General features: G+C 47.9%; 1 protein-coding gene across 1 annotated transcript in view; it reads right to left on the reverse strand.

The window, feature by feature from the left end:
* Positions 1 to 6,983: 6,983 nt before the first annotated feature.
* Positions 6,984 to 17,302, reverse strand: part of LOC144104666 (glutathione-specific gamma-glutamylcyclotransferase 1-like) — a 34,050-nt gene continuing 23,731 nt past the window's right edge. The window contains exon 3 of the mRNA XM_077637806.1: positions 6,984 to 9,913. Within this exon, the coding sequence (XP_077493932.1) occupies positions 9,353 to 9,913 (561 nt within the window). The 3' untranslated portion in view covers positions 6,984 to 9,352. The remainder of the gene's footprint in view (positions 9,914 to 17,302) is intronic.

The following is a 17,302-nucleotide window of genomic DNA, read 5'->3' on the forward strand; positions in this document are numbered from 1 at the left end:
TTTCTTAGGTCTACCATGCAAAGCTAGACAAGCTCATGTCGTCACCACACGTCATGTAACTGAGTTCGAAGGACGAGTAACTATTTATTGGACCGCCACGTATCGACTGGTTAATAATCGGGTTATTATTGACACGCACCATTTTCCAGACAATTTCAGATATCAATCCTTGGTCCCAACTCCCGAATAATGCCTCTGTTTGGGGAAAAGGAAATGTTTATGCTGGTAGAGCCATTGCCATTTCTTATACAGATTTACGACATGGGTCTTCTGTTTAGTGTTCTGTCTGAAGTATGTTTTAAATACCAGTGAATAAACATGTGTTTTCTATCTCCTGCAGTTGTGCACAGGACAGGCAATGTTAAGTACACAGTGACGTAACACATTACTTCACAACCACAAACGCAATAATGCACGCGTGACTGTGAACTGCATACTATTCCCGTCAATGAGTCGTGGTATACGAGAGAGATGTGACGAATTCAGACGCTTCGTAGGTACGCTTCAATGAGTACGAATGCAGGAGCCTAACGGAAGAACTTCCCAACAATAGCAACCCTTCCGACCGCCAAAGCGGTAGTATATACACAATGTGGCTACCGGTGTCGAAGGCCACTCCCACGCAACAACGGTCGCAGCGCAAACAGCAGTTCGCCACGGTTTATTGCGTTTGTTTTTATCGCTCACAGGAAACAAAAGGTACGCCCTGTGCAACACGCGACTAAGTCGAAAAAGAAAATAAAAAAAGACCTCGCACCGGAAACCCATTGAAAGCGAACTTCCACGAAAGGTCCTTCACTGGCTGGGCGCAGAGACACAAGGTATATTCGCAGTTCGCCGTATAACTCCTTCTCGGAGACACTGGACCAAACCTCCGTGTACACCTTTGCTTACCTGACGTTTCCTTCTCGATTTCGTCTTTGAAAGCAAGCTTGGTACAAAGAACAACAGCATGACAGTGCACGGAAATCAGCGAGCTTCTGAAAAGCCAAAAATACAAATCGAATTCATTCAAGGCATCGGCTGCTCGAAAAGACAAGAACACAAAGGGGGGACCGACGACAGACAAGCGAAATGTTAATGAGCCCGCAGGCCGCGAGGTGGCGTGGCGGCGGCCTTCTGTTCCTGTCTCTAACGAGCTGGGCCCGCGTGCCCCGTTATCTCCGTCGACTCCATTGTCATTGGTACCGAGTCAGTCCCGCAGAAAGCGCGTGCCAGTCCCGCACCTGCGTGGCGTCGTGATTTATGGATGGTCTGCGGCGCGCGCCTGTTCTCCCCAATGAAAAAAGCAAGGGAGAGATGATGAGGGGGCGGCCTTAGGCTAAACAACAGAACTGTGTGGCTGCCGAGCAGTTCCATTTTTCATTCTTAATATAACGGCAGCACCGGGCTGGTTCGGCTGCCAGGACGTGTACCACACGGTTGTGTTTCGTCTGCTGCATTGAAAAATATAGCCTGCGTTAAAGGCGTCCGCATGACAGATTTTGGATCGTCTGCTCGAGGAAAGCAGACGAAAACCGCATCTTTTGTCGTTTGGAAAGCTCTCGCCTGCCCGAAACAACCTGTAACATGCCGAACAGTGGGTGTTTTCTTTCTTTTTTCATGTGAGGGGAGATTATAGAGACAGCCTACTGGCCTTTGTAACGCCGACAAGGAAAAAGGCGACTTGATCTTGTTCCCAGATACATTTTGTGCGTTCCGAAGGTAGTAGTTTCGCTGCGCTGTGGTAAGAAGATGGGGATATTTTCGGTCCAGAAGAGCCGCCTTCTGTAACGGACAGGATGGTAATCTCACAAGCGTCAGCTCGTTAACGGCTCTCGCAAATTGTCGTCCGCGACGACTGCACGGCGAGATAAACGTCGCCTCGGAAAGGAACCTGGGGTTGTTTCGTTGTTGCGACGAGAAGATGGTTTTACGCCTCATCAACGTACTGAACAGCTTTGTAGGTTGGTTGAAAAAAAGGAAAAAAGAAAAATGCGGGTCGCCGGGTCAAAATGCCACGGGATGGGTAACGCATGTGGTTCGTTAAACCTAGGAAGTGTGACCTGACGCCGATAATAAAAAAAGATAAGTCGGGTGCCTCGAAAAGTGCCGCCTTGCGGCTGAGTGATGCCCATAGTGACGAACGATGCCAGGAAGAGTTTGCGTGGAGCTCTGAATTCCAGATGCCTCGGACGATTACTGAAACGCACTTAGGCTTAGGAACTAAATATGAACTTCGTACTTAACTTGCCTTCAGTTTCTTACAAATTAGCCTTACATTGAGCATGTGGGCATTTGCTCCGCCTTGCGACAGCAGCACGTGTTCTTATTGATACTTCTTCCAAGTGTAGGAATCGCTGTTCTTGCTAGCAAGCTTCATTAGTAGTAAGGGCGCCCCCCCCCCCCCCCCCCCCGTCCTGGTGCCCTTGGAAGTGCCACTGCCTTTGGCAGCAAGAGCTTTTGTTGGGACTCGTCCTGCACCACCTCACGCACCCCTCAATACAAGAAATTGATTTGCCCTCTTCCCCGAACAAAATTCGTGATTACGCTCCAGTTCGCAATTAACCCGGAGCCTTGCACTGATGTATGTCTCAGCCCACAGTGTGGTCTCAGAACTAAAAAAAATAAATAGTCTCTCCTCGATCATAAGGTTCTCCTGACTAAAAACTCGCTTTCGAGTACTCCTGCGTCCCGGTATGAATGACAGTTGCTACCACTTCGTGACAACACGCATCCTCGGAGCGACTCCGTTTTCCAACGGCACACACGGATACCTCTCGTGCTCTTACGCAATTTCACGCTTGGGCAAGAGAGCTCTTCGAAGCTCGGCTTCAGTCGCGTCAGCGGCAGCCAACGTTCCGACAAAACGCTGAACCAACATCACACCTCTTTGACGACCACGGCAGCGGAACTCGGGAGCGGAGGAATGCATGTTTGTCCGCGCACAACACATCCTGCTCAGTGCAAACACCAATTTCGATCGGTCAACAATTTTGCCGCCGGCGAGAGTTGTCCAAGCGGACGACACCAGTGCACGCGGACCTCCACGCCTGTTGCCTCTCTCGATCTACCGTCGCCCATGCGCAAAGTAAAAGCGTACAAACGCGACATAAGAAACAAATATAACCGCGAACTCGGTCACCGTGACGGCGAGTGTAGTATTCATAGTAGGAGTTGTAGTAGCATGTCACTTAATTTGTGGCTTCCGCTACACGCGGGCAAACAAAAAATATGGGACGAACTAAAAACAAAGATATGGCAAGGGCAGAGTCGCCATCGTCGACCAGGTGCAGCGAAACCGGAAGTTCGCGGCGCCACCTGTCGGTGGTCCGCCATGCGTAACTTTCCGGTTTTAGGAGAATTCTGTCGCGAAGTACGCAGAAACGTAGAGAACAACGGTCTGGTTTGTGACGGTCGTTTTGCTCTGCGCATGCGCGGCGCTGCGGTATACATGATTTAAGCATCGAGATCGCATTGCGAGACGAACGGACTTTGCCCAGCATGTTTTAGCGCGAAATGAGCATTTATATGGCTTATAGGAAAAGAAATCCGGTGTTGTTGATCGTAGAAACGGTCACGGAAAATCCCAGATGACGTCATCGTGGTGTCAAAATAAGAATAAATGAAAGACTCATTTTCGGGGCGAAAACGCAAGCAATACACCCAAAACTGAGTTGCTTAATTCTTGGTGAAGAGAGATGAACCTATAGTAGGAGAGGGGGGGGGGGATATATTGAAAGCTGCCTGAGCAATGCCTAGAGGCCGGCGGGGCGCCGACGGGTCTTTTTCAAGTGCCCTAGCCTTCTGTCTTCATAAAGTTAGCAAATTCTCTAGAAAACGGTACATTTATGAGGCCCATCAGTATTAGTATTTAAACGAATAAATGGCAGGAGTGATTAGCAGCTCTAAAGAAGAAAAAAGTAACTTGGCCGTTATAAGACACCATACTAGCCACCTAATCTGCAGTTTTATTTATTTTGATAAACTAGGTACTCAGATTTCGACAAATTCCATAAGAACGACACTTGTACTTTCAGTTCAAAATAAGACTATGTGGAGTTCGCATAGCTCTGAATCTGAAGCGTGCAGCTCCGGGCCCTCAAGCCTTTGTACGTTCTTCAAATGACCTGTTGAAACGCGCTGTTCAGTCACATGAGAACAAGCGGCCTTCCTCCAAGGCCTGCTTGCGCGAGCACAAACCAGAGCAGCACCGCACGATTTCCGAAAAGAAAACAATACTCCTGTTTCTCAGAACAGCCATGTGTTCGGCGACTATTTCAGGCACGCGAGCCGTCACACTTCATAACGCAGAGTAAATGCAAATGACTGAGCAGTGCTGGATTTACCACGCATGTGCGCGATCGTGTAGGCTGCGGGTGCATTACAGGCTGTATAAAAAAGAAAAAGAATCACAATACCACCGCTCTGCGTCACTGCGTTTCACTGATACATCTACGATACATCCTGTCGCAGACGATCCGCTTCTGCATAGCAGACGACGCGTTTCTGTGCAGGCAGACGATGAGCTTCCGTGCAGCAGACGATGCGCTTCGGTGTAGCAGCAGACGACGCCGTGGCAACGGTGTGACATTCCCGTAGAGCCAATGGGGACGATTTTGAAATGCGACGGTGGCGGTGCCTGGGAGTTGGCGGTAAAAACATAAATTGCTCAAAACTTTGCTCGCTATGCTTGCGCCGGTCGCTGTCGTCTGCTGCCACTGCGCTGCAGCGTTGCCCGCGGCGGCACTGGCGGCGCAGACGCGTTGTGTCATTGACTCCAGCCGCGTTTGCTGCCAGATACCAGGATCGCTGCAATCGTTCCGACCGTGGCGACACTTACGGCGCGGACGCGCAACTTGCAACATGCCACAGCACTGGCCGTGGCATGCGCGCCGACCATTGTTGTGTAGGGGGGCGCCCCCTGCCAGGCGAAGCGATCTCCATCTCCCCGCCCCCTTGCGTGACAGCAGAAGCTTAGCTGTCACTTTTGGGCTGCGCGATGAAGACGCATTGTGGGAAACCGTCTCCGCGGAGACCTGCATGACGTGAACTCAGTCACGAAAGAGAGCAGCTCAGACGAATCCATCGTTTTCGGACGCGACGTGGCGCAGACGGCGATAGCGCATCGCCTCTGCTGTGTGTACACGGCGATAGCGGCCATCTTGGATACGGGTTGACTGTGAAACGCTCCAGCCGGCTCAGTGGTTATGGCGCTCGGCTGCTGACCTGTGAGACGCGGGTTCAATCCAGGACGCAGTGGTTGCATTTCGATGGAGGCGAAATGCTAGAGGTCCGTATACTGTGCCGCGTCAGTGCTCGTTAGAGAACCCGAAGAAAATTGGTTTTTGGGCCAGAGGAAATGGCACAGTGTCTGTCTCGCATATCGGCGGACACCTGAACCGCGCCGTAAGAGAAGGGATAATGGAGGGAGTGAAAGAAGAAAGTAAGAGGTGCCTGTAGTGGAGGGCTCCGGAATAATTTCGACCACTTGGGGATCTTTAACGTTCACTGACATCGCACAGCACACGGGCGTTTCGCCTCCATCAAAACGCAGACGCCGCTGTCGTGTTCGAACCCAGGAACCCGGAAAGAACCCCAGGTGATCGAAATTTCCGAAGCCCTTCACTACGGCGTCCCTCATAGCGCGAGTCGCTTTGAGACGTTAATCATATCAAACCAAACCAATGAAACGCTCGCATGCTCTTGCGAACAACCACAAGCGGAGCGCCCTGTGATTTGATTGCTCCTAAGAATGCGGGAACACTGTCGCTACACAAGTGACTGACCTGTTGCAGTTCAAGGCGCAGGTATACACCCGTTGTTTCTTTTTTTTCTGAGGCTACCGCGTTCTAATGACAGCCATTAATCCCCAGAAAACGGAGCAAATTTTATACGTTATTAGTTATATAAGTTTTATTACAGCCTAGTCGACGAAATACCGGTATCGCCACCATTAGCGGATTTCGCAAGCAAGCTGCGATGACGTCAAGACAGTCTACTGGGCGCGGGTCTTTGAGGTTAGGCTACTCCGCCATTCACTTCCAAACAGTGATACCGGAGTCCCGCCGGTCTTCACGTCAAAAGTTTTAATAGGGTCTCGAGAAGAAACATTCAATTTTTAAATTCATTTTTTTTTCAGCAAGAAATGAGCGGTAGGTTACCGAACAAGCACCAGCGTAGCCAGAAAGAGGTGTACAAATCGACGTTTACCGTGAAAAATAAAATTAGACGAAGTTTCCCTCTGTGTTTCTCCAAGCACGGCGCACAGAACAAAGATGATGAAACAACAGTTTCAAACACCTCGTGTCCAATCTTCTCTTTCCTGTTTGCCATCCTTTAGCCCTTGAATCTTCACACAGCTCCAAGCTAGATGCTGTAAGATGTGACAAATTTTTATATACCAATCAAGCGCTGGACTCGTCAAATAGGAGCGAATGACATCCTTCATCTTTTTAAAGAAGCATTTAGATTTTGATCCAGGAAGCTGACGATTTATAGACGCCTGAAAATCACTGACGTTAGATAAAGGAGTACGAATGGCCCTTCTGCCTAAAGGAGCATCCTGAAATGTCTTGTGTCGACGTATTGCTGTGCGCGTTACAAAATGTCACCACTGACAAGTGAGTTCACGAACTCTTTGGTTTTGAGGAAACAGTGTACACATACAATGAGTGGCTATAAGACCTGCTTAGAATAACATGGGCGCTGTCTACCAGCTGTGGTAGTCAGTGTCGGTTGCTGTAGTTCGTAGCTGTTCACCCCTGACTTATGAAGAGATGGTAGTCAGCACCTTTTCCATTGTTTTTCTTTGCATTTTCATAGTTTCCTCGCAAACAAAGGACCAGGATTGCGATTGGGTGTTAGCAGCCTGTGCGAAATTTTCACCCACAGAGCTGGTCGAATGCACTCAGCTTGTTGATATGTCAAGCGTTTGGTGAGGTCCTATGGCACGCATAACATGATACGCGCTGACGCAAGCAAAAACACAGACAATCTTTGACTCGTGAAAGCGACTTTTATTAAATAATATAAATTGTTTGATTATCCCTTCATTACCATGGTTCTTGCACAACGGTGCCACACACAGTCACCAGTGAGAAGGAACAGAGATTATCACAGAAGACGATGCGACAGAGGGAATGCAGCTGTAACCTCAATCCCGACATGCGTCACTGATTTCTTGGCACGAAATAAAAAAAAATATTCAACCGACACACCGAGCAAGACAGTTGAACACCTCGCCCCTGCTTTACTGACACCCATTTATGTGCATGAGAAATAATCGTGCCGCTTAAAAGGATGTACCTCAACGACGACTTAACATCAACAGTGTTAGTTGTTTCCAGAGCCCAACTGAAAGTGTGGTGTGTAGTAAAATGTGACAACTAAAAAAACTGCAAGCAGCACGGCAAATGTGCAAGTTATACTGGTTTCATGTGCCACAAGGGTTTCACCATACTTGTGCAAAGTTATTTGAGGCAATCCGGAAGTCATAAAGAAGTATTGCCTGCAGGCGTCAGTATTATGTGGAAGAATCAAGTCACCACGTCCTGCGCACTGCACGGCAAACCGGCAGCCAAAGCCCTTATCCACACCGAAAGTCAAATAAATAATAAATAATCTCACTCAGTAAACAAACACACCACACAAAAATACGCAGCGTCTACAGTAACAGGAACTTACATTAAACAGGCTGTTCCCGACCCTTGCAAAAAAAAAAAGAGCTGAAGTTGTTGGGAAAAAAATACTGATAGCGATTCCGGCATAATAGGTGGTAAGGGCCGATCTGGCTTTCCCCACAGAACATTTCTCACATGGGGAGGAGAGTGAGACTATTACGGCCCACAGCAGCAGGTGTACGGATTTAAGGGGATGTTTTCAGCACCGGTCATTATACATGTGGCATGAGTTAGACAATCAAACAATAGGTGCCCGAAGATATTTCTGCTCAGGCCACTTGGTTAAGCTCTGTATACGAGTACTGTGCTACGCATAGCCTGTAATCTCTATCAGTGCGAGTGATTGCATTCGAAGGCGACGGACAATTAGCTTCTACGACAGCTATACACTGTCGCTGGTCGGATAAGTTGACCATGGCTACACTGCAACATCAATAAACCTGTCTCAAGTGGTAGCCAACACACAGGGCTTGAAAACTTCACCATTTCACCCCCGCAAGAATTGACAGGCTGCCTGCTTCAAAGGCCACATTACACCTAACTCGTTTACCTAGAAGGGCTGGGCTTGAGTCCTTCATTAAAGCACGTTTGGCGCAAGTAAATAGAAATTAGCCTTTCCAGCCGAAAGACTTGAGGAGACTGCGTTAGGAAAATGGGTCTAATCAGTCTTGTTGTTAAGCACAGTGCGATAACGAAAAATAAAGAGTCAATTGTTGTGTTTCACTTTATTCAGGTCGTGCGCTCTTTGGTCATTGACTGTCCTCGTGCAGAAAGAGGTCACGCATTTTGCAATTCAAAAAATAAAAAATCGCGCGAGAATGTGCGAGACAAATAAGAAAGAAATTGATTGTAAAAAAAAGAATGATCCCAAGGTGTGAGGCCTCAATAGCATCCACATTTGTTTTTGTTTTTTTCAAACGGGTGGCACACGTCACTGTAGTGTCATGTGAAAAGTTTCTGCGATGTGGCACGTTTCTTGCACAGCAAGTACCGATTTATTGGTTAATATTCAACACCAATAACGGAATTGCGGAATGTCAGCGTCCTGAAATGCTATAGGTTGCTGGGAGCGCAACAGTAAGTTAGTTGAGACGAAACCCCATTAAAGGGGTGACACAATTGCATAGAAAAAATCTTTAAAGCGGCTTCAGAAGTCATTCAGTTTTTGCCGATTTTTATTAGACAGGCAAGAGTGCTAAGCGATTGCCATATGCCACCCACAAAACACATGCACTATTGGTTAACCACCCAAGAAAAACAGAAAACAGCACGGACTTTACGGCAAGACTCGTCCAGAACCCGTCACTCAAGAGATCAGTGAAATGGTACAAGGTCAACCACCGCCCACATGAACATGGGCAGTCCCGTTGTGGACTCGGTGGACTGTCCTGGACAAACCGCACTGCCATTAGACGTACAGCACCGCGTGCCCAGACACGTTATCTCTTTCCGGTCGATATGCGAGAGATCAATAAGTGCAGTCACTGCTATCCGAAGCAGGCATATCGCCCGTCCAGTGCACCAATCCACCTCTGCACTTTGGCTGGATGTGAGAAGAAGCCACAAACGTGTTGTCCAGCTTATACGATTCCCTCTCTACGTTTTGAAGTGCTTCTTGGCCGTGAGGTGGCGACACTGAAGGGTGAGGACGGAAGAGGGACGAATCTCAAGAAGTGGAAGGTGGCACTGGATCATATGTTCAGGCACTTCAACTTCCTCGAAGGCACCTGGGAGGCGAAGTCACTGCTTGCGGCCACCGCCACTCCTCCGGCGACGTCACCGGCTTCTCCGCCTTCGTCATCCGAGGACGACAACCTCAACTGCTCCCTCGATGACACAGGGGCCTCGTAGGCGCTCATCTCTTGTAGAAGGTTCCAGGAGTCCTTGAGCCTGGTCTTCACCACGGACTCGAGCGTGAAGAGGTGCTCGTCCCAGGCGTCCGGCACCTCTTCCCTCATGAAGCGGGCCAGCTTGAGGACGTACTCGGCGTTGGCCCCGCAGAACCCTCGGGCGGCCAGCACTTCGTCGGCCAGCTGGACGTGGCCGGCGGGGCCCAGGTAGAGAGGGTTGCTCGGGGTGGCGATGTACACCAGTGCGGGAAAGGGATCCTCGCGTGGGTCCCTGGGCCGGAACTGGACGAAGCGGACCGAGTACCCGCCCAGCTGGGCCTCGCGCTCGTCCAGGTAGCTCAGCGAGGCTCGCGAGCTGGCGTCGTCGTCTCGAAGGAGGAAGGCTCGCCCCCACACCTGGCCCTAGGCGAGAGAACGAGACAAAGAAAGGTACAAAATGAGCATTTCGCTCGTGGGAGTGAAAGTTACGGGGCGTAAAAGAATACACTCACGCGACGCTCAGCGAATGGTGAGAACAGGATGTGTTTGAATATTACAGGGATCTATAAGGAAGTTCGGCTTCTGGCCGCCGCGGTGGCTTACTGGTTACGGCGCTGGGCTGCTGGCCCGAAAGACGCGGGTTCGATCCCGGCCGCGGCGCTCGAATTTCGATGGAGGCGAAATTCTAGAGTCCCGTGTACTGTGCGATGTCAGGGCACGTTAAGGAACCCCAGGTGGTCGAAATTTCCGGAGCCCTTCACTACGGCGTTTCTCATAGCCTGAGTCGCTTTGGGACGTTAAACCCCCATAGAACATAAACCAAACCAGTTCGGCTTCTTTAGGCCTACCTCGTCACTGTGACGGTAGAGCAAGATATACGCAGCCAAGATGAACAACCCTTATGCAAAGCAGGCCATTGACGTTGCCTTTAATATGATTGCCGTGTGCAGCTACTGTTCTGAGTAGGTGGAAAGGAGAGGAGGAAGATTAAAGGGAATAACGAAATTATACTCATAACTCCCGTCGTCAATAAAAGCTGTTCGTCTCATGGGGGCAGATAATGTCACAACAGCTTCCTGTTGCTGTCGTGACCCAGCAAATCACCCAAAATCGCGAGTTCGGACTAGTGCAGAAGCCAAAGAGTCTAGTGCGGCCAGCGCCAGATTCTTCAGCCCTGACATGCTGCAGCTCCAAGGGGCATGAAGAAAACTCATGCTTGTTTTTTTTTAGTTTGCGAATATATGGCTCTTAATTAACTCCCAGGGAACTTCGCAAACATCGCAAGCTCCCCTTTCCTTAACTATTTCTCTAGAAAACCGCTCAATAAGATATTCACGTGGGAGCAGTCGCCATTAGGTCACTTTCTACCTTTCCTCTTAAACTATAAAGCTATGCAGGCAGTGACTTAACAGCTCTAACAGGTGAGACAGAAGGGAGGAACACAGACACGTGCACGGCGCATGTGTTTTCGCACTCCTTTTCGGTCCCGTCTATTACCGCTGTTCGGTCGTTTCCATCAACATTTCAGTTTATTTTCTGAAAGCCCAATTAGAGGGGTATTACATAAGTGGTGGAAACTATTAAGGAAACCTTCTTACAATGGTACATATTTTAACATGCACCAACCAGCCCGACTAAGCCCTCTTCATGACGTCACTGTCGACGTTTAGCACAGTGAAGCCAAACCTCGTCCGGTTACATTTGAATAATCTATTGAAAAAGTTGCGTTATATGAGTAACTTGCCAAGCGCTAGAACGCCATTTGAAGGTGTTTTTAATAAAGCTAATCTTTCTTTTTTAATCAAAACAACAGGAACTCAAAACCTCGAAGACAAAATGTTCAAGCAGAAGTGAAAGCAGGCAAACTGCTACAGCCTAGCACGCCGCAGAGAAGTGATAAGGTATTACTGATGTTGCCAGCATATAGAACGGCAGTAAAAAAACGAATCAGTCAATAGATTCGCAGCCAGGCATTTCTGTAACAGTTTGACAACCGCTTCGCTAAAACAACCAAACACTCCTCAATAATTAAACGCTTTGAGGCCCTAGCGCGTAATTGGTAGCTCGAATATAGTGAATCTCGTCGCAACAATACTAACTTGGACCAACCCGGCAGAGTTGTTTCTGTCTGAATCTCCTCTTTTAATTGCTCGCCACAGAACCACGTGTCGCACCGAAAAAGCTTTGCAGCCCCGTGACACACAGGAGCAGAAAGCATTTACGCTGCTCGAATAAAACAAAGGAAAGACCTGCCAGAACAAAAACAAGAAAACGAATGGTCGCAACGACCGTGACCGCGGACGAAACAGCTGCGTTTTCAAAATGTATACAAAACGCGCAGTCACGCTCAAAAAGACCTCGCTCTCGAAACGGCGCACTCGTCAAGCCGTCTGCGCGAAACTGACAACGGGTTGTGTGACCGATCGCCGAACTAACAATGGCACGGAAGATCCGAATTTTGGGTTGTTTGTACGTCGGAAAATTTTAGTCGGTGCACAGGGCCCGCTTTCAAGTGTATACATCGGAAAGAATAGCGAGAAATGGATCGGTACATCCTGCGAGTGCAGATGTATACTCACGCCCACCTAGCGACTGGCGCAACCCACGGCTGTCAAGCTTAATACCAGGAAAACGACATAAACGCAGGTAGACGCACTCCCAGAACGATGTGCGTCGATGCACCTGCGAGTCGAGCGTTCTTCCCACGGGCATGCCTGTAGTCCCTCCTAATTTCTATTTGATTAAAACGCATGAACTGCTTGCAAACGCAGCACCAGCCGCTAGGCTCACGTAAATTGTGATGGTGATCTTCAGGAGCATCTCTCACTAAATATTGCGCATATAGCGTCCAGTCTCCCCAAAGCACTGTTCGTAACGTGCTTTCAAGTAATGTAGAAAATCAGAAAATAAAAATGTCTTTTCACTAAACAGTGTCTGGAAGTGAGAAAGGCAGTTATGTTACGCTTGCAAATCAAGGCCAGGTGGGATCAAGCTGGCGTGGCATGGTCACGTGAGGTTAAAACTTCCCACAGGAAAGGCTTATTGGTTAGAGATAAACGTGATACTACAACGGCCTAGGGTATTCTGCTGCTGAGAGCACTGTATGTAGCTACTGGAGGTCAACTATTTGCTAGGGGGAGCTCAAAAGGCTTTTTTTGTGGTTGCTGCTGCTGTTTCGTGTTTTTGCTGTAATTAACTATCGATTGAAACAGCACATAATTCTTTAAACCCCCAACGCCGAAGCAGAGCCGCCTCTGAGGCTTGGCACATGGCGGCAAACTTGTGTACAGTGTTCGACCACTGCGCAGCAATGACTGGAGAGCGATATTAGAAGTTGATGCTTTTGGTCACCTGATGTGCATCAGTGGTTCCAATGCAGTGTTTCGGTGCCCCGGCATGATAATATCTCACACACACTTTCAAATTTCTTTTCTGTGGGCCTCTTTTCTTGTAATTCATGCCGTGAGCTAAATTGCACAAATCTCCTTCGCTCGATTTAGGGAAAGCAAGCATTTTTGTAGTGAGAAAAAAAAAAGTTCTTGTGAGCCGAATTTGTTTTCCTTGTGAACTCACTGGCAGGCCGAGAGGAGCAAATACGATAACGATTAAAGGAGGCAAATTATAAATACCAAGAACGAAAGCGGAAAGGCAATCTCTACCACCGAGAAGGTAAATTCAAAGGCCGAAATAAAAGCGGTGAATATTGCGTGAATTCTTTCTACAAAATTATTTTAGGAATTTTTTACAAAGGCTGCAAGCAGACTTGAAAAAGAAATACGTCGTCACGGACGAAATACGCCAAACCGAGGAAGTAGCAAGCGAATGACTCAAAGACGCATAAAGCTGCCTCAACTCAAAAGCTACAGAGAGCGATGATTACGACAGAGGATTACTGTTAGAAACGTGTACAATAACGTAGATACTTGCTGCAAGCATACACACAGTGTTGCTTTCTGCTCAATAGAAGTCAGCAAACCTTTTCACAAAGTGACCTTGCTTCCTTGAAGCCGAAACCGTCAGCTGAGCCTTATCCAAAAAAGCTAAGACGCGTTGCACGTTCCTAGTTCTTCTCAAAGCGCCAACTTCTTTGACGCGTCACCTGAATCGGCTTAGAGTGTTCAAGAAAGTGAACGCGCGCAACGAAGCGCAGTATATAGGAGTGTAAGGTTAAGTGTGAAGAAATCCCGCATAAAGTGCCCGCGGTAGTTAAGACGTCACAAGCGGCGTCTTAGATTTACACCCCCCCCCCCCCTTTCCAGCTGCATGACGCACAAAAAGGGTACTGAAGTCGCAGCCTGGAAACGCGCCGGTTCACGGGGATGCGTGAGCCAGGCGCCTTCATAAATTCGGATTTCTATCCGAACCCCGCATCCTCGCTTATGTTCGCTCTTTCGTTTCTTACATTTTTTGAATTTATTTTTTGTTAAGACTTAGATGCGGCAGTGAAAAATCCGCTGCAGAAGGGTGATGCTAAAGAGCCCCACAAAAAGCTGTCACGGAGAATCATCGTATTAAATAAAAGTAACGGAGTCCGGCACGTTACCAAATAGGCCATAGCGCACACAGCTGTGCTCACGGGAAAAGAAAAGTAGTAAATATCGAAATGAAATTTATTCTGTTCCTTGTGGCCCCAAAGAAGAATGCATATTGTGTCTCGAATTTGCGGTCATCCCTACGTGACTAGTTTTTAAGGATGCACACTCAGTCACGTGGCTGGTTTGCGCTGTACGTTCACTTGAGCGCATCGTCTCAAAAAAGAATACATAAGTAAGGTGAATATTTATGCGAGCTGAAGGCATGCGTACTGGAAATAAACATATATGACGATGGGAAATGTGTAGAAAACGCTTTGCAAGTCAAGTCACGCATCGATTTCGTATGGACGATTGGATTGAAGCTCTATGTGGAAACAGTCAGGAGCATCGCGTGAGAACGCCACGTCTTAGCGTGACAAATTGAGATTCGGGAAGAGGTTTTCTTCGGTACGATTCTAATATACGTATTTATACAACAAAAAACTTTGGGCTGCCTCAACTATTCTTAAAGCAGAAAATGCAATGGCATTGGGAAGTTCGCCCACCCCCCAATATTCCAAAAGACTTCCCTAATTTGGAAGTAAGCTTACCCCCAAAATTGGGCTAAGGTGGATTAGTGGGTGGATCAGTGGGTGGATTAATGTGTATTCGTGGTGATTAGTGGTTGCATTAAAGTGGAATCGGGTTATGATAATGCAATAGAAGTCGCTCGAACATGCTAGTACTCAGATTTTCCAATTCCGAGGCGCTGATGACGTCATGACCGTATCGACCAATCAGGGAATTTCCTTACGGAGAAACCGGGTGTCTGCAAGACAACCTAACTGTTATCTAATTAAAACGATTTCAAAACTAGTTTTTCACGGGACAGTGCTTCACGCCTTAAAAGTCAAGCAAGCACCAACAGTTAAAACAGCAACGAATTGGGCCAGTTAACTTTTGGTCGTCTTTTCGCTAGGGTACAATGTTCGCACACCTAACACACAAAAAGAGGAACACCACTTCACGCAGCTCCTGTTTATTCCCCAGATGTTAGGAGACGACGGTTTGAAAACAAAAACTGAAACCGTACTGAACAAAACCAGGACTGGTACATCAGCATAGCGATGTGGTGAAATAATAGAGTGTTCAGAAAAACATGAAAGGCAGTTACAATTGTGTGCTGGGGATGAGTAGACAGTGATCAAAACGTATAGATAAGAAAAAATGCCTAGGAGGGCAAGGGACATGGCCTGAAGGAGAAGAGATCGCGAGTCAGCCATTATATATCCTGCCACCACAAATGCAGGTGTCGACACCAGATCAAAGCATCGCTAGCGACGAACATAGGGTGCGATCTCGCGGATTGTTTGCAGTGCACCTGACGACTGAATGAACAGTGACACGAGGACAAACAGGTCCACCTCTTAAAAGCTCAATATCTACCAGTGAGGCATCAGAGAGAATCTGTCATCACAACTTTTCAAGCAAAGACTTAGCACGTAATATTTGTCGAGAAGGGGCGTTGAGCCGGAAGATGTCGAAGTTGTAAGTTTTTAAGCTGGTCGATCATGTGACACAAGTAATTTTTTCTGAAAAAGATTGAAAAAAAAGTGTGTAAGATTGATTTAGGTCGCATAAAAGTGCAGCCCCTTTCCTGTGGTGGGCGGTACTTCGATCTAGAATTAATGGGCACACCTCGGAGACGATTGACGAGGGCGAGAGCAAACACAACAGGTGGCTTGGGTCGCCGGTCGGCGGGTCACGACCCCTCACCTCTGCACCCAATACAACGCCTTCAACTCATCCTCACCCACCCACCCTCGCTTCAAAAGAATGAGATCCCGAATCCCTCCGCTTTCGTGCCCCACGCGGGTAGTCGCAGGGGACGACCCGCTTTGGATGCTGTGTCACCCTTGGGCAAAACTCCCTCGCATGTACCGCATTAACACGCATACAAGCACTACTACTTCCGTCCATAAAGTTTTCATGAACTTTTCTGTATCCCAGCTCCAAATTTCTACTCTGCTTATAGCGGCGAGTCCTGAGGACTAACGATCAGCAGTTTTCCACCCGTATAAAAATGGTCTATAGACAGTCTATAGGCGTCTTATAGACTCTATTGCCTTCCTATAGATATTTCTTTGTTTATTCATAGTCTGCAGATTGTCTATAGACAAAAGTCTTCTAAATCTGTATGGCAATAAATTTGTAGACTTCTATAGACTTTCTATAGAATTTGTATTCGCTATAGACTGTTCTCTGGAGTTTGCCTGTAGAGAGTCTATAGACTTTATAGACAGAAATCAATCGACACTATATAGACTGTCTAAAAATTTTTGTAAGGGCAGGGTACCAAGATGCACAGTTAAAAAGCTATAAAAACGTTTTCCTTTCAATTAATGCTAATGACGTAATATGCGGCGCTGCTATGGTAGCTACAAACCTGGAAAAATTATTTACTTAGCTGAAGCTAGCATTCATAAAGCTCACATGAAATAAAATATTTAGGCCGTAAGTCGGCTCCTTACACATTCGAGTGTTAGACTTTTTCTCGCTGGCACGGTTAACGTGGGCCTTGCGAATTCCAGACGAGAGGAGGCACAAAGGGTTGCTACGATTCTATAGGTGCCTGATAAATGCGCGTCGATACGGTATCCCTTATAAGCAGGGGAGACCCGCTGTACAGCCCAGGTTTAAACGCCCGATCGCCGTTCCCTATACATAGTACGGGGGTAGCAGAAGCCTTCGAGAGCTTGGCACACAGGGTCGAAGGAGGAGCCGTGGGTGCGTCCCTTTTGTATTGTGGGGGCCATTCTCCTCCCAGACGATGGGGGGGGGGGGGGGGGGGTCCAGCGTAGAACAGCAATAAGAAAATGAGAAAGCAAAGGCGGTGCACTGCGTCTCGAAATCGGGACAAGGATAGAAAGGAGAGGCTGGGTTAAGAAAGAAGCACTGAAAAAGAAAAAAAATGAGCAGGGATATAACAAAAAGTGGAGATATAAAAGGAGGTATCTTGAGACACTGAGGGCTAAAGAAACAGCCGTGCAACCGCACCCCGGCTGATAGTTCCGAGGCGAGCCCCGGATCGTCTCGAATGTGTGCCCTTGCAAGGACAGCGCGGCCTCGTACTGGGTTTATACGCACGGCGTGCATCTCCCTGCTGTTCGTCAGCAACGAATTAAAAAAAAGAACACAATAAAGGCATTTATTCATTTTGAAATAACCACTAGCAAACCATACCAGAAAGAATAAGACACATGCGAACAAGCCAGGACCGAAGGACAACAATAGAGAA

This window comes from Amblyomma americanum, chromosome 9 (genome assembly GCF_052857255.1).
Source record: "Amblyomma americanum isolate KBUSLIRL-KWMA chromosome 9, ASM5285725v1, whole genome shotgun sequence".
Lineage (NCBI taxonomy): Eukaryota > Metazoa > Arthropoda > Arachnida > Ixodida > Ixodidae > Amblyomma > Amblyomma americanum.